The sequence below is a fragment of the Carcharodon carcharias genome, chromosome 15, assembly GCF_017639515.1.
Source record: "Carcharodon carcharias isolate sCarCar2 chromosome 15, sCarCar2.pri, whole genome shotgun sequence".
Lineage (NCBI taxonomy): Eukaryota > Metazoa > Chordata > Chondrichthyes > Lamniformes > Lamnidae > Carcharodon > Carcharodon carcharias.
The window spans coordinates 14,050,214-14,076,962 of NC_054481.1; the positions used below are offsets into that span (position 1 = coordinate 14,050,214).

General features: G+C 42.1%; 1 protein-coding gene across 1 annotated transcript in view; it reads left to right on the forward strand.

The window, feature by feature from the left end:
• Positions 1 to 3,573: 3,573 nt before the first annotated feature.
• Positions 3,574 to 26,749, forward strand: part of grin2aa (glutamate receptor, ionotropic, N-methyl D-aspartate 2A, a) — a 376,984-nt gene continuing 353,808 nt past the window's right edge. Inside the window, exon 1 of the mRNA XM_041206490.1 lies at positions 3,574 to 3,969. Within this exon, the coding sequence (XP_041062424.1) occupies positions 3,574 to 3,969 (396 nt within the window). The remainder of the gene's footprint in view (positions 3,970 to 26,749) is intronic.

A 26,749-nucleotide genomic window follows, 5' to 3' on the forward strand; every position in this document is an offset into this window, starting at 1 on the left:
CATCCTTTCCGCAGTCCCAACTCGCTTCCTATCCATCATGGAATGTTGTTGTAATTGGATTTAGGGAGATGCCACGATTGGTTGAAATGTATTTTTTTTAGAGAAAAGACTGCATTTCTTGATGAAAGGAGTATATTACACAGTGGATGCAAGCCACTGACAAAGGGCGATATATAATCACTGTGTTACACGGATAATTTCTACCTGTTCTGGAAATAGTACATTAACCGATCACTTGCAGTCACGGCCATATTTATCATTCTTGGTTTTTTTATATAACGTATATTATGGAGAGAAATGAAACGACTGCACGAGACGCCCACGGTACGAAGGGGATTGAATGAATGAGATAAGCGGTGCCACAATGTGAGAATCCGTCAGCCGCAGCCAAAAAAAGAACTAGCATATTTGTTTTCCAGGGAGAAATTCCGATCTACGTGAGCAGCGTTGTAATATGTCATGAAAAGGAAGCGACGTGTTTTAAATGCTCCAGGATCCCCTTTTCAAACTGACATTGGTGACAAACTGCCATCTAATTTGAGCCACCGAGGGATTTCTCTTGCCTTGTGTTGATTTGGAAAAATAAAAATACAATAAAATGAAGCCCAGCCATTGAGATTACTGATTGGTTGATTTAAATAGTGTAAAACCGACAAGCTGCATTCGCCTGTTAAAGGCGAGATCGCTGATTTTCATGAAATCAAACGAATGATTTTAATGTCAGTTTATGGATTTGAGGCACGATTTTGGCAGATCTTTGGGCCCACTAACGTCCACCTTGGCATTCTTTTCACGACCCGAGCTGATAAGAGTTTATGGAACTCCAAAATAGAAATTGTGCTCCCGATATTTGCTCTTGTTTCTTGAAACCTTATTGCCCTATCTTCGGTGCGGTCAGCATTACACTTTTGTGGTTGCCATTGAGTAAAGTCCCCTTTATTTGTCTAATTAATTTTCTATTGCGTTAAAGGCGTGAAAGAAGCTGGAACCTGATTTGATCCAGTACAATATTCGCCAGTTTTAGCAAATGATGAGCTCTTAATAATTGGTTTCCAATGTATATGGTTGTCAGGAGTATCAAGGTGGACAGGGAGACCTGCAATTTTCCTGCTTATCTGAACTACGGTGGACCGATTTCTATCTCGATTCTGTCTCCTGGATTTTAGCCAATTGATAACACTGGGCTAACCTGTCCTTTGTCTTTGAGGTTGAGAAACCCCCAAGAATGGAAGCAGGTTTGTTACGTGGAAAAGATTTTACGTCAAGCAAGGTGTTTTTATTATTCCTTTTTTAGTAAATTGGACTCTGAAGACACACACAGCCATACACCCAACACAGTCACACACACGGACGCTGTAATTCACATTGTCTCCATAAGGATGTGTTGTTGACTGATTCCTCAAACAGAGAACCCAGGAACCTCTGAGTATTGCAGTCTCAACAGAGACAGACTGAAGGATTTAGGCAGAAGCTCCTGTGTATGGCACCATAAAATACAAGAGTTCAGCTAGTGTGGCGGTTGGTTTTACTGCTATTTCAAAGTCCGTTCTCCAGATAGCATTATGAAATTCTTCGTTTCTAATGGGGTCCTTTGCACGTTCACGATTCTACAATGAAAGCTAATGGTCTTGCGGCACATTTTAGGAGAATGTTACATGGATCCATTAACAGGCGAGTCGATCACAGAAATATTCGTTGGCGTTGTTCCGGTGGGCTTCAGTACAAATGGGTTATCTTGCAACCTCATTATTGAGCATACGCGCTGCAGCTATGTGGAAGAATGATGCTGTAAGTATGTTTGCTGTTTTTTCTTGTGTGTGTGATCACCCATCTCTTTAGCAGTTGCTATACTTTGCTCTTTAAAGCAATTACTCCGAAACATAAGATACGCTCATCTGATTTCATTTTCTACACTGCAGGTTTTTACTTGCACAATATATCATCTACTGGGTCTAAGTGACGCTATGTTGAAACTGAGGTCCATTTGTCCTGTGTACAAATCGGCTTTTCTCATTCCTTTGAACGTATGCATTGCTAAATGCAAATAATTGATCTAAACCCAGATAATTATGAATTTGCATTATTGGGTTGACCAGACTAAAAGAAAAGAGCAAAAAAGATTGCAGCACGTTTATTTTATTTTTTAATCGGGCTTACTGCATTTTATGCCCATTGTAGACCAACTTTGCATACTTTCATACTTCGTTAGTTCCTGGTACAAGAACCGCTGTTGAATGCAAAGGAGATAAGCTGGAGTTTAAAGTGGCGTTCCATGGAGATGCAAGGACCCACAAAATAACCCTTGGTGTTGAGAGCCAAGACATGCAAACCCCTCCAACATGCCCGCAAGGAAATGCATTTCGTGATATTGAAGGTATGTCACATTTATACGTCTCCTGCATCATGCTTAACCCTGTCTCTAACACTTGCAACTGCAGGGGACGCTGCAGCTCTCTCATCTCAAACCATACTAATGCATTTCATGTGAAAGAATTTGGCTTTAGAATGAACTTCATCCCGATTTATTTCATGTTGCTTATCGGTTCACTTAACTCATCAGTTTTAATGTCTATCCTCTTTTCTACGTGTCTGTTGAGAAACCTTCGAATCACTTTTGCTACTTAAATGGCTTGCATATAGGCTCATTATTAAAACATTTATGTCGTGTTAAAAGGTATTCTACGTGCGTTAAGATTGGTTTAAAATGTTTCAATGAGGCAGATAATTTAATTTATGGCAGCATTTTTGTTTTAAATCAACATGGAATAGACCACAACCTTAAATGATTCAACCATTTATCATTAAAACCTGAACGCCCACTCGGCAGAATGCTGTATTTCGTGACTTCAAACTGTTACGAAAATAGCTCCTCATATGTTATCCATTAAGTTGGTATTCCGTTACTACCACTGCAAATCAAACTGGTACTCGGCGTCTACAGTTTACTCCCCCAACTACCCCACTTCCCGGTACGTTAGGTAAAATGTCCTTTTCTTAAATTGCTACAGGACCGTGAGATGCTTCGTTAAAATATCAGTTCTTATATTGCCCTCTATATATTGCATTGAATTTCAAATGAAAAGAGACAAGTTAGCAAATCTTCCAGCCGCACAGTAAAATGCATCAAAAAGCCCTAGTGAAAAGCAATCATGACTAATAGTGATAGAGGATACGATGTTTTGTGTGAGCTGGGAGCAAACATCCCCTCCACCACCACCATCGCCCCCCACCCCCAGATGATTTAGCAACACGAGCCCCAAATTATTTGTTACCCGACGTAAGGAAAAGATATTCTTATAAACCTGTCCTGAATACTCAGTAGTATGTAAATTAGGTCAGATGCCTTTTTTGGGTCTTCATGACGAGAGAGAAAAAAAAGCCTCTCGGAAAATGCGGAGACTGCGGTTTCCTTTGTCCTTATTTGGTGAATGGGTGAACTTTTCCATGTTGGTGTCTTGTAGATTTTTTTAAAAAATCTCAAAGAAGGGAGAGGGAAAGAAAGAAACTGTGTGTTTTGGTGCAATGTGCAGATGTTGGTAATCTTCACCTTTGCAGGGGATGGAGCTTCCGAAAATGGGACGCCTCGGCTTTCTTGCGGTGGTGGTACTCGATCTCATCTTCCACTTGGATCTAATCGGAGCGCAGCAGGGTTACCCGACCCTGAACATCGCCATCATTTTGGGCAGGAACCCCGACAGCACGGGCTTTAGGGATGTGTGGATCAAGGAAGATGCCCCCGATTTTCCCGTTGATGTCAACGTGGTGACCGTGGCGGTGAACCAAACCGATCCGAAGAGTATCATCACCCACGTGTGTGACCTAATGTCAGGCACCAAAATTCACGGTGTGGTGTTTGGAGATGACACGGACCAGGAGGCTATCGCTCAGATTTTGGATTTTATTTCCTCCCAAACATTTATTCCTATCTTGGGAATACACGGCGGCTCTTCCATGATCATGGCAGATAAAGTAAGTGCAGGGGAACTGTTTCTGCTGAGATTCTTTTTTTACAGGAGCAATGTCCCTTTTCTTGCCATTGAAAAGTTCCTTCTAGGGAAAGAAATGAATGAATATTGATTTCCAGATAAGGACGCGGACGGATAAGGTAATTGCGATATCTGTGTCAAATAGCACGAAACCATAGAACCATCTTCGCCCCTTCCATCTTAAACGAAGCGATTGTGTTCAATTCTCTGTTTTATCTGAGATCCATTTCGTTCCTGCTGTGATGGGCATTATCTTATATGTACGCATGTGGGGGGATAATATGTTTAAAACTCAGCCAAAATGCAGCTAGCAATTTCGATTCTGTGCGATCGTACGACCCCAATTGCACTCATTTTTAAATTTGGCAGCAATCGATTTGAATAGTCAATGAACAGCATTGCCACGCTCTTGATTTCGCCATGCGTTCTTATACTTAAAAGTGCCAACCATTTATTGTTGTGCCACTTCAAACGAACGAGCCAGAAAGATGTTGTGAGTCTTGCTATGGTGCTGAAAGTGAGGGGGCGCAATGGAGTTACATTTCACTGAATTCATTCATGCACTCGAAGTGAGTCAGCCCCGGATTTGCAAACGAATCAACTTTAAACTACTATGGTTGTCAAACGTTATTTTAAGGAAGCAATTCAAGTAAATTGTACAAGACAAGAACCAAAGATTAGCAGCAACGATATTTTTTTAAAGTGGATTGTTGAGAACAAAGTAATCTCATTTGGACAACAAGTCAATTACCATTTGTCTAAATGGTTCCAGATAAGGGCGTTGTTAGCTAAACTTCCAAATCAAAGAAGAATTTACACTAGAAATTTAATGTTCCAACACGGAACATCTTCAGTTCAGTAAGAAAAAACTATGGTAACAAAAGCCATTTTGATTTTAGTCAATTTATGGTTTGGAGAGTTTAATTTTAGTTTAGCTTAATTAAACCTTTACTTGTAACAGTTATGGTTCTTGGTGATTTATTCAGTAATGTGGACTAATACCAGCAGGAGTTTGTTATAAAACTTTTGCCATTGATAGTAAACATAGTTGGGAATGAGCAATACACTGTAACTTAACCTCAGACTAGAAGTGTTATTATAAACCATAGAAACAGCAGAATACATGTAACTGAAAAAGACAATTTCAATCCATCCAGCTGGCCCCAGATTCAGTCTGCCCCCCATACCCCACAACCCCGGCCCCCCCAAAATACATGGTTCAATAACTGTACCCCTCAGTTAATTTTCCCACTAAATATCTGTCCATATGAACACTGTTTGAATAGTTCATTATGGAAAAAACATCCTGAGGTTAAGTGATGACCTTTTATTTAATCGGATCCCAAACTTATAACATACACTATCGCTTCAGTAAATTCAAGAAATTGTTGATCATATTTCGAAGAATAAATGAAATGAGGGCTTTGAGAGACTGTTGTAATGACATTGATGCAAAATGATGAATCATATAGGAGTAGGAATAGGCTGTCCAGCCCCTCAAGCCTATTCCCACCATTCAATTAGATAATGGTTGATCTGTACCTTAATTCCATTTACTCACCTTGATTCCATATATCTTAATACCCTTGCCTAACATGGTAGAGGAAGTTGCAATGAATGAATTAATTTACATTTATAATCTGGAATTATCAGAATTGAGAATGTGTTAAATATTAAAATGTATTTTGATGCCAAATGAAAGGATATCTAGCTGAAGCTATAATATTGTAATTAAAAGGATTGGATGAAAGTAAAGGACCAAATTCAATTGATTATTTATTTTTAACATTATTATAAGAACATAAGAGTTAGGAGCTGAAGTAGGCCACTCAGCCCTTCAAGCCTGCTCTGCCATTCAATAAAATCATAGCTGATCTACCTCAACTTCATCTTCATGCACTATCCCCATTCCCTTAATTCCCTTAGTGCTCAAAAATCTATCAATAGTCTTGAATGTACACAATGACTGAGCATCCATGGCTCTCTGAGGTAGAGAATTCCAAAGGTTCACAACCCCATCAGTGAAGAAATTTCTCCTTATCTCAGTCCTAACTGGCTGACCCATCACTGTAAGGCTCTGACCCTTGGTTCTGGACTGTCTAGCCAAATGAAACATTCTCCCAGCATTGACCCCATCAAGTCCCTTAAGCATTTTATTTGTTTCAATTAGACCTCCTGTCATTCTTCTATAGTTGATTTAATCTCTCCTTGTAGTACAATCCTCTCAGTGAACATTTGTTGCACTCCATGTAAGGCAAATATATCCTTCCTTGGGTAAGGAGACCAAAACTGTGCATGGTACTCCAGGTATGGTCTCATCATGATCCTATAATTGTGGTAAGACTTCTTTACCCTTGGCTAAGATGCAATATGTCTTCCTAAGTGCTTGCTGTTGTATGTTAACCTGTGTGATTTGTGTACAAGGCCACCCCTCTGAATATCAACATTTCCCAGTTTCTCTCAATTAAAAAAAAATTGCTTTTCTATTTTTCCTACTTAAGTTATATTATAGTCTATGTCCTTAAAGGTTTTGTGCCTGGCGTTTATCTGCAGGCTGAAATTCACACTTTTTGGCACCAATTTCACATGTAAAACTGAATTAAATACACATGACAAATATATACAAATATGTAAAAGTGAAAGCTATGCAAGCAAATCTCAAGATGGCAAGTAGAGAAGTTAAACGTAAAAATGACAAAAAATCTATCTTTACAATGTCTTCATGAAAAAGGTACAAGGAGAATAAGAAACTATTAAAACAAAAAGGTATTAGATTCCAAAGGAAGGCCCTGGAGTCAAAATCAGGTTTGCAGTGGTAAAAGAATGGTTAGAGAGCAAATTATTACTTAAGGATGAAAGCAATAGAATAATTGAATGATGGGAAAAAGATATAGAACATAAGAACTAGGAGCAGGAGTAGGCAATTCAGTCGCTCGAGCCTGCCCCGCCATTCATTACGATCATGGCTGATCTCATTTCGGCCTGAACTCCAATTTCCCGCCCTCTCCCCATAACCTTTCAACCCATTACTAATTAAAAATCTGGCTATCTCCTTAAATTTATTCAGCGTCCCAGCACCCACTGCACTCTGAGGTAGTGAATTCCACAGATTATTCTACCCCTTATATATAAATTATTATTTTCCAGAAGTATTCGGGGAGAGAAGAATAATTCAATATTCATTTATTATAGTACAATGGATATTCTATGAGTTATTTGGTCAGTCAAGTGAACTGAAAGTTAACAAATCTCTGGATCGGTTGGCACATACCCTGGGTTGCTGAAGATTAGGAAGGAAGTATGTTAGGCACTGTCTATAGTGTTAAGAGATTCTTTGGGCACTGGGGAGGTTCTGCAAGATAGGAAGCAAGGAGAAGAAATAATGATGTTTTTAGAGGGGCATAAATTTGACCCAGAAAATTGGAGGCCAATTAGCCCAACATTGGTTAAGGACGGAAATACTGGAAACCATACTAATTTGGAGGCATACTTACATAACATGTCCTAATGAGAAACAATCGCCAAAGATATAGAAGGAGAAGATATTGTTTGATAATCTTTGATTTATTTTTTAAAATTATAAATAAAGTAGATAGTGGAACTAGCTTTGACATAGACTATTCCAAAAAGTCTTTGACAAGACCCCACATGAATGAATGTTAATCAAGCTAAAATTCATTGAGATTCTTTTGTTGAATGTGGGACTAGATACAAAACTGGATAAAAAAGTAGGAAACAGAACATAATAGGGATAATGTCAAACTTGAGGTGAGGAGGCATTGAGTGGAATGTTTGAGCCCTTGTTTCTTATCTACAAAAATGAACAGGGACCAGGAATGAGAAGGCAATTGTAAGCGTGTTCAACTAAAAGCAGACACTAAAATAGAGAGTGCAATAGATACGGAGAATGCAGTTAACATTTTAAAGAGCAATTACACTCTGTTTTGAAATGGGCAGACAAATGTTGAAGCTTTGCATTTTGGAATAGAAAATGAGAACCATAGGTATATAATCAAGGTGATTATAATTATTACAAGGAAACCTTGAAAATAATTGGGTGAATTTGTCACTTTCGACGTTGAGACAATGTGGAGGATTGATTTAAACAAAGCAAGTAAAATCTTGGGCTGCAGAGCGAGAACATTGAAGGTCGACAGAAATTATTTTGAGGCATATACTACACTGCTCAGGTTCACTTGAAGCTGTCTGTACAGCTTTGGCTAATCTGTTTCAAATTGAACATATGTGCATTGGTCAAACTGTAAGAAAGGGCAATAAAAGTGACCTAAAGTAGAAAAGGCATTGTGAATGGTTAAAAAAGTTTAAACTCTTAGGCCCAGATTTTTGCCATGGCGGAGAGGCTCTCCTGAACATGGCATTTCCAATTTTTGCGTGGGTGGGATTAGGGAAGGGGTGCGTTTCACACATGTGGCCATTTAAGTCATCAGCTGCTACCATTGAAGTGGGATTTTGGTAGGCTAGGAGTGTGAAATCCGAAGTATGCCGATTAGAGTGGGTCTGAACATTGTGCATTTATTTGGATAGCCTTTGGAGAGGTAAGGTACCCCTTTGGATCTGGTCCTGGGACATGGTTTGGGCAGGTCATGTACCCTTTGGGCAGGTCAGGTGTCCTTTGGAATTGTTAAAATTAGGCATAAACGTGCGTAAAAAGTGCATAAACTCATTAATATCAAGCTCATTGGAACTGTAAGCAGATCTGTCAAAATCAATTGTCAAAACTGTCACAAACGCCTGTCAAAGGAGCTGTCAGCTGTCAAGACATTTGAATTCCTGCCCTTTAAATCTTTGAAAAAAATGAAGTGTTAAAAAATGACTGCTTGCTATTTCACTCTGTCTGTTGAAAAAAGCCAGAGGGTTTACATTACTGGATTAGTGCTGCATGACTGATTTCACAACTATCCATTATAACAGTAGGGTGCCTGCCATTGCACAGTTTGACTGACAGCTACAAGTTGTCATAAACTCTTTGATGTGGGACAATGAATTCTAATGCTTGTTGTTATAAGGGATTGTGGACTTGAATGAAATATTTGTTGCTGTAAGGCTTTATTTAAATGAAGGAATGTAAATGTAGTAAATGGGTTTTTATGAATGAAAGTGTTTCTTTTCAGTTAAGTGATCTGCAACAGACATTTAGAACTTTATTTTATAGATTTTTAAAATCTTATCTCTGCATGGATCCTGAGGTCTGCACATGGTGGATATTAGGTGAATTGGCAGGGTAGGTATAAGGGTAAAGGATTGTGAGTAGGGGGCATGGGTTGGAACGAGTTGGCGCTAAGTTGATATAGGGGCTATAAAGGGCCATGGGTAGGTGGAGGGGCATAGGTTGTCATGGAAAGTAATAACAATTATGGGGGTTGGGTGGGGAGCATGTGGTGGCATAGGCTGGCACGGATGGGACATGTGAAGTGTGTGGGGAACGGTGAGGGATGAGGGTTGGAGGGATGGTTTACGTTTTTATCTTCATTTTTAATTTTTGGACATGATGCCAGAGCCCTGAGGCAGGTCTTTGACCAGCGCGCCTCCCACCTGGCATCCTCCTCGGTTCTTCCCATGTTGTCTGCCCTGAGTTCTAAAAGCCCCCAGGCTGAAAATCCGACACCTGGGCAGCCATTTTTAAAGGTCGGGTTTGCAGAGCTGGGAATTCTCCTGTCTCTGCACACCCGACCCAGGAGTCTGGGCCTAAAGTGTAGAATGAATAAGCTTGGTGCTGGAGTCGGGATGGTGAGTGGGGGTGTTGGGGGCGGTGGTGTTTTGGAGGAATCTCCCAAGTATTTCAACCTTCCTTCATATTTTTTAGTGGTACAAAATAAGTGGCACTAATAATAGAGGAGGGGATGACATAGTAATCTAGAAACCCAGTGTTCGAATCCCACTTGAGTAGATGTTGGAAATTGAATTCAATAAAAATCAGGAATTAAAAGTCTAATGATGACCATGATTGTTGTAAGAACCCATCTGGTTCACTAATAAGGAAATCTGTCGTCCTTACCTGGTCTGGCCTACATGTGACTCCAGACCCACAAGCAATGTGGCTGACTCTTAAATGGCCCAGCAAGCCACTCAGTTGTAACAAACTGCTACAAAGTCACAAAAAAGGAATGAAACCGGATGGACCACCTGGCATCGACCTAGGCACTGGAAACACCAACCCTGTCTACCCCTGTAAAGTCCTCTTTACTAACATCTGGAGGTTATTGCCAAAACTGGGAGAGCTGTGTCACAGACTAGTCAAGCAACAGCCTGACATAGTCATCCTCATGGAATCATACCTTACAGCTAATGTCCCAGACTCCAATATCACCATCCCTGGGTATATCCTATCCCACTGGCAGGACAGACCCAGCAGAGGTGGTGGCACAATGGTAGACAATCAGGAGGAAGTTGCCCTGAGGAGTCCTCAACATCGACTCCAGACCCCATGAACTCTCATGGCATCAGCTCAAACATGAGCAAGAAAATCTCTGGCTGATTACCACGTACCACCCTCCCTCAGCTGATGAATCATTGCTCCTCCTTGTTGAACACTTAGGGTGGCAAGGGCACAGGGTGGCAAGGGTGCAGAATGCACCACTACTGATCGAGCTGGCTGAGTCCTAAAGGACATAGCTGCTAGACTGTATCTGCGGCAGGTGGTGAGGGAAGCAACAAGAGGGAAAAATGTACTTGACCTCATCCTCACCAACCTGCCTGCCTGCCTGTCCATGACAATATCAATAGTCATTGTGGAGACAAAGTCCTGCCTTCACACTGAGGATACCCTCCATCATGTTGTGTGGCACTACCACCGTGCTAAATGGGATAGATTTCGAACAGGTCTAGCAACTCAAGACTGGGCATCCATTAGCAGTAGCAGAATTGTACTTGAACACAATCCGTAACCTCTTGGCATGGCATATTCCCCCACTACCATCACCATCAAGCCAAGGGATCAACCCTGGTTCAATGAAGAGTGCAGGAGCAGCACCAGGCATACCTAAAAATGAGGTATCAACCTGCTTAATCTATAACACTTGTGTGCCAAACAGCATAAGCAGCAAGTAATAGAGCTAAGCAATCCCACAACCAACGGATCAGATCTAAGCTCTGCAGTCCTGCTGCATCCAGCCGAGGATAGTGGTGGACAATTAAACAATTCATGGCAGAGGAGGCTCCACAAATACCCCCATCTTCAATGATGGAGGACCCCAGCACAGCAGTGCAAAAGATGAGGCTGAAGCATTTGCAACAATCTTCAGCCAGAAGTGCTGAGTGGATGATCCATCTCGGCCTTCTCTGGAGGTCCCCAGCATCAAAGATGCCAGTCTTCAGCCAATTCGATTCACTCCATGTCAAGAAACGGCTGAAGGTACTGGATACTGCAAAGGTTATGGGCCCTGACAATATTCTGGCAATAGTACTGAAGACTTATGCTCCACAACCTGCCACACCCCTAGCCAAGCTGTTCCAGTACAGCTACAACATTGGCATCTACCCGGCTGTGTGGAAAATTACCCAGCTATATCCTGCACACAAAAAGCAGGACTAATCCAACCCAGCCAATTACTGCCCCATCAGTCTACTCTTGATCATCAGTAAAATAATAGAACGGGTCATCAACAGTGCTATCAAGCGGCACTTGCTTAGCAATAATCTGCTCACTGACGCCGAGTTTGGGTTCCACCAGGGCCACTCAGCTCCTGAGCTCATTACAGCCTTGTTTCAAACATGGGAAAAAGAGCTGAACTCCCGAGGCGAGGTGATGTGATTGGCCTTGACACCAAGGCAGCATTTGACTGAGTGTGGCAAGGAACCCTAGCAAAACTGGAGTCAATGGGAATCAGGCGGAAAACTCTCCGCTGTTTGGAGTCATACCTAGCCCAAAGAAAGATGGTTGTGGTTGTTGGCAGTCAGTTATCTCAGCTCCAGGACATCAATGCAGGAGTTCCTCAGGGTAGTGTCCTAGGCGCAACCATCTTCAGCTGTTTTATCAATGACGATCCTTCCATTATAAGGTGAGAGGTGGAGATGTTCACCGATGTTTGCACAAAGTTCAGCACCGTTCATGACTCCTCAGTTACTGAAGCAGCCCATATCCAAATGCAGCAAGACCTGGGCAATATCAAGGCTTGGGCTGACAAGTGGCAAGTAACATTCGTGCCATACAAGTGTCAGGCAATGACCACCTCCAACAAGAGAAGATCCAATCATTACCGTCACTGAATCCCCCGCTATCAACATCCTGGGGGTTACCATTGACCAGAAACTGAACTGGACTAGCCATATAAATACTGCGGCTACAAAAGCAGGTCAAAGGCTAGGAATTGTGTGATGAGTAACTCACCTCCTGACTCCTCAAAGCCTGTCCATCATCTACAAGGCACAAGTCAGGAGTGTGATGGAATACTCCCCACTTGCCTGGGTGAGTGCAGCTCCCATAACATTGAAGAAGCTGGACACCATCTGGGACAAAGCAGCCAGCTTGATCGGCACCACATCCACAGACATTCACTCCCTCCACCACCATGCACAGTAGCAGCAGTGTGTGCTATCTACAAGATGCACTGCAGGAATTTGCCAAGACTCCTTAGACAGCACCTTCCAAACCCATGACCACTACCACCTAGAAAGACAAGGGCAGCAGATAGGTGGGAACACCACCACCTGGAGGTTCCCCTCCAAGTTACTCACCATCCTGACTTGGAAATATATCGCCTTTGCTTCACTGTCGTTGGATCAAAATCCTGGAACCTACAGCACATAGACTCCAGCTGTTCAAGAAGGCAGCTCACCACCGCCTTCTCAAGGGCAACTAGGGATGGACAATAAATGCTGGCCCAGCCAGCGAAGCCCACATTCCATGAAGGAATAAAAAAAATGTGCTACAAATCTGTGTTTTATATATCCATCAATGGGTTGTTTCCACAGGTCAAGACCAATAATTCAGTGAATGCGAGTTCAAACCACATCTTGGTAATGGTTTTCAGTCTTGTGGATTTTGTGATATATAGAAGGCATGGAACTGCATATCTACAGGGCAGAAACAAGCCATTCAGCCTAAAAGCTTCATACTGGTGCTTATTCTCTGATCAGTGTCCTCCCACCCTTTTTCATCTAACCCCATCAATATACCCTTCAATTCCATTCCCCTTCATGTGTTTATCTAGCTTCTGCATAAATGCATCTATGCTGGTCACCTCAACTACACCTTGTGGGAGCAAGTTCCACATTTTAACAACTTACTGGTTCAGAAGTTTCTCCTGAATTCCCTATTGGATTTTTAGTGTCTGTCTTATATTTATGGTTCCCAGTTCTGCTCTTGCCCGCAAGTAGACACACATTCTCTATGATGAGCCTATCAAACCCTTTCATAATCTTAACAATCTCCATCAAGTCATTCCTCAGTCTTCTCTTTCCTTGAGAAAAAAGAGTCCCAGCCTGCTCAATCCTTCCTGATAAATATTTACCTCAGTTCTAGCATCATCCTTGTGAACCTTTTTTTGTATATTTCTGAATATTTGGATAGAAAGCTGCTCTATCAACCACTTCAATCGTTAGTGTTTGTGAAGAAGACAGTTCACCTGGAGGCCTGGAAGAATAATCCAGTGTTTGAGAGTTCAAGCCTCCTCATGGTATTTTGAGAAGTTGAATTCAAATTTCTATGACTTCCAAATAATCTAAAGCTATCCTTCCATCTTGTTTCCCTGCATGTTAAATTCTCTCCCAACTTTTGGTGTATGCTTGGTTTTCACACTATAGTTACTTTCTCCTACATATATTCTCAGTCCAGATCATTTTGAACTTTTCTACCAACCAAATGAAGGCATTTAATAAGGTTTGTTTTTATTCATGATTTAGATTCTCTTGTTTACTACGCCTAACTTGATTTGCACCTTATCTTATTTTCTGTAGTTACAGTGCCACCCTTACATACTTAGCTATATAGATCCTTATGTCCTCCATATGATTAGTTAGTCTGATTGCTCCAACATAGAGAGAGCTAATCTCTCCTGCGCAACACTGGTTTACCTGCAAGACGGTCCCTGTTATTTGTAGAACCAGGATCACTTAATCTGTTCCAAGTAGCCAGCCCTCTGTATCCCCAACTTTAGCGTCAGAAGATTAATCATGGGTGTATTTGCTTTATTCTCACTGCAAAAAGGAACTATTCACAAATCTTAACAATTGAATGCTTTTTAATCTCCCCTTTTCTTTCTACAGGTTTTATTTGTGTTTGAGATTCCCTACTCCTGTCTATTTACAGCCTCATTTGTTATCCTTATTCTTCTACTCCTAATATTTTTCCAACCCTCTTCCTAACTGAAGCCCACTCCTTATCCTTTCAAACAGAGAAAAGACTGAAACAACCTGAGACAAAATGAACTGATGGCAGAGAACTGTAAACATGCAGAATTAGAGCGGAAGGCAGATAGATCTCCAGTTAAATGCAACTCTTAATGTTACTGAAGTTATTTGCCTTTATTACACTGGATGAAAAGATATGTATGACAAAAACAAGACATCAGACTCAAAGACAAATCAGGTCATTTCTGCTAATGCACCCATTAAACCCTTGAAGTATATGAAATGATTCTCATCTCAGTCCATTACATCCACTCTGTCATACAGTTGGAATGTGTTGTATCTAGGCGCCTGAGGGGCAAATACATTATGGATAATCCTTGTGTGTGACTGTGTCACATTTTAGTTATGTTTAACAAGAAAACATGCTAATGTGAGACTCTTCCAGATGCTGACACTTTTTCAGGTATGTCGTGAGCCAAATAAATCATTGATTGCCAAACTCATCATTTAATCATTTTTTTTAATACAAGTATTTTTGGATGCAATTATAGTTGTTCCCCTTGATTTTTACTACTTTCCCTATGGAAATAAAAACTGCCTTTGGATCCTTTACTACCCTATCTGTGAAATAAAATGGCACAATCTTGACAAACTCTGTTAGGAATCATGCTGAAAGGAATTGGTTAGCAATCTTTGTTCAAGTGATTTTTCCTGACCAGGCTGAATCTGGCAAATTAGTTCCTTTACTGTAATATTATAATGCAATATTCCCTGCTGTCACAATTCTGCTTGTGCATCTCACAGGAACCAAATGTAAAATGTAATCCTACTGATTTCCTGAAGACTCGAAAAATAGTGTGGGAACCAGCTATTATATAATAACTTGAATTAGAGTCACAGAGTCAATTTACAGAACAGAAGGAAGCGATTCAGTCCACTGGGTCCGTGCTAGCTCTCTATAGAGCAATCCAGTCAGTCCCATTCCCCTGCTATATCCCTTAGTCTTGTAAGTTTATTTCCCTCAAATGTCCATTTAATTTCGTTTTGAAATCATCAAGTGGAAGTCTTCATTTCTACCACCCTTGTAGCCAGCAAATTCCAAGAAAATTATTGGCCTCAAAAATGCAAAACACATGCCCATGCTCATATGTGTGTGTAATGTTGAGTGTTCAAGATGCAATGTTGAACAGTCAAACTTTTACACAGAGGAAATGACCCTGCAATCTTTAACTTCCACCAAACAATGCAAGTGGGTATATAGCTTCACTGTCTGACCACAGTTTTCTCTGATAGACTGGTATCAAAAGAATGAGAAAAGCTTTAGTGGAAACTGCATTGAAAATAGGATTCAACTGTTACAGATGGTCCAATCACAGTGTTAAGGTAATTGGGCCACTCACTTTTTTAAGGTACAATAGCTTTCCTTATGTGTTCTAAGGGCATTGTAGGAGTTATTCTGCGATGTATTGGACCCAGTGTGGATGGCAGTCACAAAGGTGCATGGCAAGAATTTGAGTGATTTTTCTGAATCCTGCTTTTTTGAAAGCCCCTTTTCTTGCTGTGAATTTCATATCATGTTCGTGTACCTTATAATAATATTAAAGAAATGCTGTACACTTTTATATAGCATCTCCGTCTCAGCCCTAAGATCAGAATTCCTCTCCTAAGTGTTTCCATCTCCCCCTCTCATCTCTCTCTCCTCCTTTAAGTTGTTCCTCAAAACCTACCTTTAAGTCTTCTGCCTGAATATTGTTTTATGTAGCTTCTTGTCAATTTTTATTTGTTCATGCTCCTGTTAAGTCCCTTTGGACAGTTTACAAAGTTGAAGGCACTACATAAATGTAAGATGTTATTATCATATTCAGAAGTGCTTGTTGTTTATGAAATAGTGCTACAGGATTTTTAGTGCCTACCTGAACCAACTGAAAAGTTTATTATTTTATCCAATAGATACTATCTCTAACAATGAAACACTCCCTCAGTACTGCACTAGTGTGTGAATCTAGATATCGTGCTCAAGTCCAGATAAGGAAGTGAAGCTTTAACCTGCATTTTCTGGCTCAAGAGATGAGCAGATGCAGAAATACTGTCTTCCTTTTGAACTGTCAAAGCTAATTACTGCACAATTGTAATTATTGATTGATTTTTAGATCAACAGTAAGTGAGCTGTGTTTAATTTTATATGGAATGTATATTTTACGCAGAGTTCAGAATACATCAGCCTTCCTACTCAGTTTTGCAGAAGCATGTTAATGAAAACCCATTCTGTAACAGAGAAGATGATGTCTTAAAATAGTAAAGCTGAGTTACATATATTAGGCTGATATTTCCAAGAAGCCTAAGTGGTCCCCCTGCCTGTATCCTGACCCCATGTTGGAAGGTGGTGGAACCCTGGACACCATCTTATTGGCAGCAGCCAATTAAGAGATTGCCATACTTGCAATCCAATTGAGGATGCTGGTCCACCTCCCAGACATGCCAGCCCAATCAGAGGACCTGCAGCTCAGCAGCAGTGTCTCTGTTAAAGGTGGTGACTGCTGAGGGTGCAGGATGAAGGAGAGGGCGCCTCAACATGGAGAGAATGTACATTTTGTTTTGTAACGTGCTGGCGCTAGACAGGCAGGTCCATGCGATTAGGATAGGGGCAAGGGTGCGGGGTGCACTCTCCATTGGCAGTGTGCAGCCGCAGGGAAGGCCATTGTCTGTATGGTGGGGGGGCCATCTAAGGTCATGGAGTGGCCATAAAGGTTGGACCTCCTCCCCAGAGTTTACCTGGCGATCTCCCGAAGCAGCAGCATTGGCACCTGATACTGGTAAAATGCCAGTAGAGGTGGGACGTGGCCCTTAATTGGGCACTTACTTGGCTTAATTGCTGCCATAACGGTGGGAAGACACTGGGGTTCACTCCGCTTCCATTTTATCAACCCTCCCACCTCCCAGCCTGTCTCCAGGGGGCTGGTAAAATCCAGCCCATTCTTTCCAACTAAGTATTATTGAGAGTATTATTGCATACACGATTAAGGTAGTGTGGGGCATGGTTCTGGAAAATAGTTTTTTTTAATATGAATAATATGTTTTGATTAATTTTAAAATTCACTTTTGCTTCACAATTTATAGATCTTTAATCTTTAAAAATCACTTTGGGCAGAATTTTGTGTGTGTGCTGGCATTGGGTGTCATAGTGGGCGTGGGCAAACAATGTGGCAGGAAAGCCAAAAATCGGTTTCATGACGTCGTGAAACCAGTTTGCAATCGTCCGCTCTGCCTGTCAATGGTAGGCCGCATTTCCCGCCACTGCACATCGAGAACTTCTACATGTCATGATAAGCCCAGCTCACTGGAATCATCCCCCCAGGCTGGATCATCCAGGCACATTGGCATGATTGCATGCCGACGTGTTTCACAACTGGACATAAGTGACACGCACCTGGAGAGCTGCAATTCACTTGGAAATTTGAGGCTTGTTTGCCTGTCTTGCTTCGGGCAGCACTCGCGGTCATCAGTGCCAGGCTTCGCAGGCAGCACCGCTTCACTTTTAGGGATACTCTCAGGCAAGTCTCTACTTATGAGACAAGCCGTAAGGCGGGGGTGGCTTTACAATGGCTGCAACGCTATGGCTTGCTTGGGGGAGGGGCAGAAGTGGCCACAGACAAGGGAAGGGTCTGCAGGGCTAGGGAGTTACTGGGGAAGGGGGGTATCCTAGGGTGTGTGTGGGGACACATGTTGATCTGTGCAAGTGGCCTCAAGAGGATGAGGGCTGAGGAGGCAGTCTCCAGAGGAGATCAGGTGAGATGGAGATGTGGGTGTGTGTGAAAGAGTGAATGTTGATGCCTATTGAGCTGGCAGTGAGTAAGATGCCAATGAATGTGTAATGGGCTTTTGAGTGTGTGAGTTTAGAGTGTTGAGATGGAAGCCTTGTCCTGGTGGCATGAATGAGATCAATCATCCTCTTTCTGCACTGGATGGCAAACCTCTTCTGTGCACTGTTGGCACTGACCACTACTGCCACCACCTCCCAAGCTGGAGTTGGGACACTGATGGGCCTCCTGCGGCCAGGGCAGGGGTAGAGGATATAACAGTCAGCTCCAAAAGGTGTCCAGAGGTGTTCCAGGGATGTTCACTGAATCAGGGGGCTGCAGTCTTTTTGCCTTTTGGGGCCATGTCTTCAGTGCAGCAGTCCTGGGCTGGAAACACAGAGAAGCATGCGCATGGCTGCACTTTAAATATAGCACCTGGTGTGAGGAAGCAGTGAGGTGATGGCATGGCGGGTGAATCAGAGGCTGCTCACCAGTGAAATGACGTGTTTCCTGGGAATGCATGATTAATAAGGCGGGAATGGGATGATACGGCGTGAAAAGCCACCATTGCAGCCAGCAGGTAAAATGTTCTTTTTCTTGCCTGCTACCACACTTAGTGCAAATCTGGGATTTGAATTTTGCCCTTTGAATTTGTGAGATTGCTGTGTTTGAATGAGACACAGGGTCATTAAGGCAGAGGGCACTTTTTGTCAATTGGCTAAGAACGAACAGGAACGTAAAATGTTTCAGGTAAAGTAGGGTGAATTTTTCTCTCCACTAGCTGACACAAATTGGCAGAACAGATCACCCAATGCATTAAGAAATTGACAAATTGGTATTGGACAAATTCCAGAACAGGTGGTTGATCCCCTGTGCAGATTACTGTTTATGTTGTAAAGATGAATATTTACCCTAGAGGGCTGCGAATACTCAGTCAAAGAGTATAATCAACACTGAAATTAAGAGTTTTGGGCACTAGGGAAATCAAGGGATATGGGGAGATGGCGAAAAAGTGGAGTTGATGTAGAAGTTCAGCTATGATCTGACTGAATAGTGAAACAGGTTCATGGGGCCATATGGCCCACTCCTGCTCCTGTTTCTTATATTCTTGGTGAAACTGCCAGTATTTAAATAAGAGGCCACTTTTGATGGCTTTAATTCATAATTATTTGGGTGCAATATTAAGAGGTGATCTTTATTGTACTTTTACAACCATAACTAGAGATTCCTGGGACCTAGCAGTATTTGTATATGCAACAGAGTGGAATGCCCTGTCTGCCCTTACCAAGCTTGGCAACCCCATTATAAGTTCAGGGGATGGGCTCATTTGCCACATAGATGGGGACTGCCGGCATTGCAAAGGCACATCAATAGCAGTTACCCTGATCTGAGAGGATCAGCCCTTTCAAGGCAGAGACAAGGTTAGAAGGTGACCAAGGTTGGGAAGTAAATACCCATGGTACACATTTCAAAAAGGCAGGCACAATGGAAAAGCACGATAATAAAGGATAACATAAGGAAACTAGCAAGAAAGGATATTGGATCAGAAACTCAGGAAGTAGAATCAGTATGGGTGGAGATTAAGAATAGCAAAGGTCAGAAAACACTGGTAGAAGCAGTTTAAAGGCCCTATAACAGTAGTTATAACATTGGACAGAGCATTAAACAAATTATTGGAGCTTGTAACGAAGGCAATGTAATAGTTGTAGGGGACTTTAATCTCCATACAGACTGGACAAGTTAAATTGGCAAAGGTGGTCTGGAAGAAAAGTTTGTAGAATCCTTTTGTGACAGTTTCTTTGAGCAATATATTGTGGAACCAGCAGGAATAAAGTTATTTTAAATCTAGTATTGTGGCAGGATTAATTAATGTCATAGTCGCTAGACTAGTAATCCAGATATCCAGGGTAATGCTCTGGGGGCCCGGGTTCAAATGCCACCACAACAGATGGTGGAATTTGAATTCAATAAAAATCTAGAATTAAAAGCCTAATAATGACCATGAAACCATTGTCAGTTGTTGTAAAAACCCATCTGGTTCACTAATGCTGTTTAGGGAATGAAATCTGCTGTCCTTACCTGGTCTGGCCTACATGTGACCCCAGACCCACAGCAACGTGGTTGACTCTTAAATGCATTCTGAAATGTCTAGTGAGCCACTCAGTTGTATCAAAACACTACAAAATCTCAAAAAAGGAATGAAACCAGTCGGACCACCCGCATCGATCTAGGCACTGGAAATGACAATGGCAAACTCAGCCCTGTCGACACTGCAAAGTCCCCCTTACTAGCATCTGGGGGGCTAGTGTCAAAATTGGGAGAGCTGTCCCACAGATTAATTAAGCAACAGCCTGACATAGTCATCCTCACAGAATTATATCTTACAGATAACATCCCAGACACCACCATCACCATCCCTGGGTGTGTCCTGTCCCACCAGCAGGACAAACCCAACAGAGGTGGTGGCACAGTGATGTACAGTCGGGAGGGAGTTGTCCTGGGAGCCCTCAACATTGACTCCGTGCCCCATGAAGGCTCATGACATCAGGTCAAATATGGGCAAGGAAACCTCCAGTTGATTACCACATACCGCCCTCCCTCAGCTGATGAATCAGTGCTCCTCCATGTTGAGCAGCACTTGGAGGAAGCACTGAGGGTGGCAAAGGCACGGAATATACTCTGGGTGGGGGACTTCAGTGTCCATCACCAGGAGTGGCTCAGTAGCACCACCGCTGGCCGAGCTTGCTGAGTCCTGAAGGACATGGCTGCTAGACTGGGTCTGTGGCAGGGGGTAAGGGAACCAGCAAGAGGGAAAAATGTACTCAACCTCATTCTCAGCAACCTGCCTTCGCAGATGAATTTGTCTCTGACAGCATTGGTAGGAGTGACCACTGCACAGGTGTTGTGGAGACAAAGTCCTGCCTTCTCATAGAGGATACCCTCCATCTTGTGCGGCATGACCACCTTGCTAAATGGGATAGATTTCAAACAGATCTAGCAACTCAAGACTGTGCATCCATGAGGTGCTGTGGGCCATCAGCAGCAGCAGATTGTACTCGAACACAATCTGTAATCTCATGGCCTGGCATATCTCCCACTCTATCATTCGCATCAAGCCAGGCAATCAACCCTGTTCAATGAAGAATGCAGAAGGGCATGGCAGGAGCAGCAGCACCAGACATACCTAAAAATGAAGTGTCAACCTGGTGAATCTTTAACACAAGACTACTTGCGTGCCAAACAGCATAAGCAGCAAGTGATAGACTGAGCTAAGTGATCCCACAACCAATGGATCAGTTTTAAGATCTACAGTTCTGCCACATCGAGTCATGAATGCTGGTGGACAATTAAACAACTCACTGGAAGAGGAGGCTCCACAAATATCCCCATCCTCAATGATGGGGGAGCCCAGCACATGAGTGCAAAAGATAAGGCTGAAGCATTTGCTACAATCTTCAGCCAGAAGTGCCGAGTGGGTGATCCCCCTCGGCCTCCTCCGGAGGTCCCTAGCATCACAGATGACAGCTTTCAGCCAATTCAATTCACTCCATGTAATATCAAAACACGGCTGTAGGCACTGGATAGTACAAAGGCTATGGGCCCTGACAATATTCTGGCAATTGTACTGAAAACTTGTGCTCCAAAACTTGCTACACCCCTAGCCTGTTCCAGTGCAGCTACAACACTGGCATCTACCGGTTATGTAGAAAATTACCCAGGTACGTCATGTACACAAAAAGCAGGACAAATCCAACCTGGCCAATTACCGCCCCATTCAGTCTACTCTCGATTATCAGTAATGTAATGGAAGGGGTCATCAACAATGCTATCAAGCAGCACTTGCTTAGCCTTGCTTAACACTTGCATAGCACCTGCTCACTGATGCCCAGTTTTGGTTCTGCCAGGGCCACTCCACTCCTGACCTCTTTATAATCTTGGTTCAAACATGGACAAAAGAGCTGAACTCCTGAGGTGAGATGAGAGTGACTGCCCTTAACATCAAGGCTGCATTTGACTGAGTGCATTATCAAGGAACCCTAGCAAAACTGGAGTCAATGGGAATCGGGGAAAATTCTCCACTGTTTGAAGTCATACCTAGCACAAAGGAAGAGGATTGTGGTTTTTGGAGGTCAGTCATCTCAGCTCCAGGACATCAGTGCAGCCGTTCCTCAAGTATTGTCCTCGGACCAACCATCTTCAGCTGCTTCATCAATGACTTTCCTTCCATCATAAGGTCAGTAGTGGGGTTGTTCGCTGATGATTGCACAATGTTCAGCACTATTCGCAACTCCTCAGATACTGAAGCAGTCCATGTCCAAATGCAGGAAGTATCAAGGCCTGGGCTGACAAGTGGCAAGCAACATTCGTGGCAATTAAGATAATGACCATCTCCACAAGAGAGAACCTAATCATTGTCCCCTGACACTCAATGGCATGACCATCACTGAATCCCCCACTATCAACATCTTGGGGGTTAGTATTAACCAGGGGGAGGTGGTAGTGGCCTAGTGGTATTGTCACTGGACTGGTAATCCAGAGACCCAGGGTCATGCTCTGGGGTCTTGGGTTCAAATCCCACCATAGCATTCAATAAAAATCTGGAATTAAAAGTTTAATGATGACCATGAAGCCATTGTTGATTATCATTAAAAAACCCATCTGGTTCACTAATATCCTTTAGAGCATGAAATTGGCTTACCTTACCTAGCCTGGCCTATATGTGGCTCCAGACCCACAAGCAATGTGGTTGATTCTGAAATGGCCTAGTAATTCACTCTGTTCTCAAGTTGAACATTTTGAATTTTTCGTTAAAACTTGTGCTCCAATTGTGTTCCGATTGTTGATTTATTGCCAGCCCTGTTAGTCTATTTACCTAACCAACCTTAGCCAGCTCTCTGCTCATACCTATGTAATTGGCTTTGCTTAAGTTTAAGATTCTTGTTTGTGATTGGAGTATGTCACTTTCAAACTTAATGTGGAATTCAGTTATATTAGGATCACTATTTCCCAGTGGATCTTTAACTTTTTAAAAATTCATTCATTCACAGGATGTGGGTTTCGCTGGGTGGGCCAGCATTTATTGCATTGATATGAGCAGAGAGCTGGCTAAGGTTGATTGGGTAATTAGACTAAAAGGGCTGGCAATAAATCAACAATGAGAAACATTTAACGAAAAATTCAAATATTCAACAAAAACACATTCCATTGAAAATCAAAAAGTCAGTGAGAAAGACCCATCCACCTTGGTTTACCAAGGAGATTAAGGATAGGATTAGATTAAAATAAAAGGCCTATAATGTTGCAAAGATTAGTCGTAAATCTGAAGATTTTGAGTGTTTTAGAACCAACAAAGGGCCATTAAAATGTTGACAAAAAAGGAAAAATATAGAATATGAGCAAAAACTAGTCAGAAACATAAAAACAGATTATAAGAGCTTTAACAAGTATATAAATAGGACGAGAATAACTAAAGTAAACATTGTTCCTTTAGAAGGAGAGACAGGAGAGATCATAAAGGGGAATGAGGAAATGACAGAGGTATTGAAGATATATTTTGCGTCTGTCTTCACAGCAGAAGACACATGCCAGAAAAAGAGGGTAATCTAGGGACTAATAAGAGTGAGAAAATTAAGATAATTAATATCAGTGGAGAAACAGAACAGGGGTCTGAAATCTGACAAATCCCCAGGATGTGATGGCCTACACACTAGGGTTTTAAAAGAGATAGCTGCAGAGATTGTAGATGTGCTGGCTATGATTTTTCAAAATTCCCTTGATTCTGGAATGGTCCCAGCAGATTGGATGTTAGCAAAGGTAACACTGCTACTCAAGAAAGGAGGGAGAGAGAACAGGTCCAAATGCCAGTTAGCCTGACATCAGTCATCAGAAAAGTGCTGGAATCTATTAAGGAAATCTTAACAATGCACTTAGGAAAGCATAGGATGATTAGAACAAATTAACATGGGGCTGAATTCCATGGTCTCGTTTCGGCAGGGACAGGGCCGTAAAATGTAGTGAGCCGTTCAAAAGTCCATTGATTTTGGTGGGACTGTAAAATCCTGTGGGTGTAAAATTCCTCTGGTTTTATGAAAGGGAAAGCCTGTTTGACAAATTTATTAGGGGCAGAATAAAATGATGCGGGGTGACGTCGGGTGGATGGATCTTTCTCACTGACTTTTCGATTTTCAATGGAATGTGTTTTTGTTGAATATTTGAATTTTTCGTTAAATGTTTCCCATTGTTGATTTATTGCCAGCCCTTTTAGTCTAATTACCCAATCAACCTTAGCCAGCTCTCTGCTCATATCAATGCAATAAATGCTGGCCCACCCAGCGAAACCCACATCCTGTGAATGAATGAATTTTTAAAAAGTTAAAGATCCACTGGGAAATAGTGATCCTAATATAATTGAATTCCACATTAAGTTTGAAAGTGACATACTCCAATCACAAACAAGAATCTTAAACTTAAGCAAAGCCAATTACATAGGTATGAGCAGAGAGCTGGATAAAGTTGGTTAGGTAAATAGACTAATAGGACTGCTTTAGATTTTCAGGTTGGCAGGCAGGCAGCCGAATCGGCTGCGCACCCGCCGACCTGTCAATGGCCTAATAAGGCCATTAAAAAACTAATTGAAATCATTAATAGACCTGCCTGTCCAACCTTAAGGTTGGCAGGCAGGCCGGGAGCCCTGGCGGGCTTCTGAAAAAGCATGAAACCTCATCCACAGGCGGGATGAGGTTTCATGAGTGATTTAAAAATCTCAGAATATTTCAAAATAAAAGTTATGGACATGTACCAGACTCATGTGACAGTGTAACTAAGGGGACATGGCAGTGATTTCTTTTTCGCATCTTTATTTGAAGTTTCAAATCTGAGCCGATCTCCCTGAGGCAGCACTTTGTGCATAGTGCTTCCTGGCGGACGTCATGCTGGACATCAAATGGTGGCGTGCCCCCGACTGGGAGCGCTGATTGGGAACCCACCCGCTCGTGCCCACTCCTGCGCATCCCCCCTAACGGGGGGAAAATGTTGCCCTAGCGTTTTTTTGAGAATGTAACTAGTAGGATAGATAAAAGGGAACCGGTACACGTAGTTTACTTGGATTTCCTAAAGGCACCCAATGGGTGTCACACAAAAACTAATACACAAGATAAGGGAGAGGTAAAGGATTGGTTAATGAACAGAAAAGAGAGAGAAGGGATAAATGGGGCATTTTCAAGTTGGCAGGCTATGACTTGTGGAGTTTTTTTTCCGTTATTCTTTCATGGGACGTGGGCATTGCTGTCAAAGCGAGCATTTGTTGCCCATCCCTAATTGCCCTTGAATTGAACATTTCAGAGGGCTATTAGTGGTCAACCGCACTGCTGTGGCTCTGGAGTCACATGTAGCCCAGACCAGGTAAGGATGGCAGATTTCCTTCCCTAAAGGGCATTAGTGAATCGGATGGGCCTTTACAACAATCAATGATAGTTTCATGGTCACTATTACTGACCCTAACTTTATATTCCAGATCTTTTAACTGAATTTAAATTCCACCAGCTGCCATGGTGGGATTGAATCCATATCCCCAAAGCATTTGCTGATGATACAAAGTTAGAAATGTAAAAATGGATAGCAAGAGTTTCTACAGATACTTAAAAAGGAAACGAGTAAGTAAAGTGAATGTTGGTCCTTTGGAGAGTGACAGTGGGGAGTTAATAGTAGATAAAAAGGAAATGGCGGAAGAAATGAACAAATATTTCATTTCTGTCTTCACTATAGAGGATACAAAAAAACATTCCAGTAATAGCTACAAATCAGGAGGTGAACAGAAGAAAGGAACTAGGTGAAATTGAAATCACTAGGGAAATGGTACTGAGCAAATTGAAGGAGCTGCGGGCTGGCAAGTCTCCGAGTCCCAATGGATTACATCCTAGTGTCTTAAAAGAGGTGGCTGATGACGTAGTTGATGCGCTGGTGTTAATTTTCCAAAATTTGCTATATTCTGGAAAAGTTCCATCAGATTGGAAAGTAGGAAATATAACCCCTCTATTCAAGAAGGGAGGGAGGCAGAAAACAGAAAACTATAGGCTAGTTAGCTTGACGTCTGTTGTGGGGAAGTTATTAGAATCGATCATTAAGGAAGTTATAGCTGGGCACTTAGAAAAGCTCAAGGCAATTGGGAAGAGTCAGCATGGCTTTATGAAAGAAAAGTCATGTTTCACCAATTTTTGGAGTTTTTTGAAGGAGTAACATGTGCAGTGGATAAAGGGGAGCCTGTAGATGAACTGTACTTGGTTTTCCAGAAGGCATTTGATAAGGTGCCATATCAAAGATTATTAAGGAAAATAAAAGCGCATGGTGTAGTGAGTAACATATTAGCAAGCATAGAAGATTGGCTGGCTGGCAGAAAGCAGAGAGTATGCATAAAAAGGTCTTTTTCTGATTGGTAGGATGTGATGAGTGGCATCCCACAGGAGTCTGTACTGGGGCCTCAACTTTTTACAATTTACATCAATGACTTAGATGAGGGGAGTGAAGACATGGTAGCTAAATTTGCAGATAACACAAAGATAGGTAGGAAAGTGTGTTGTGAAGAGGACATGAAGAGGTTGCAGCAAGGGAATTTGGTGTTAGTGGAAAACTAGTGTGACAATTATAGAAGAAGGAATTTGC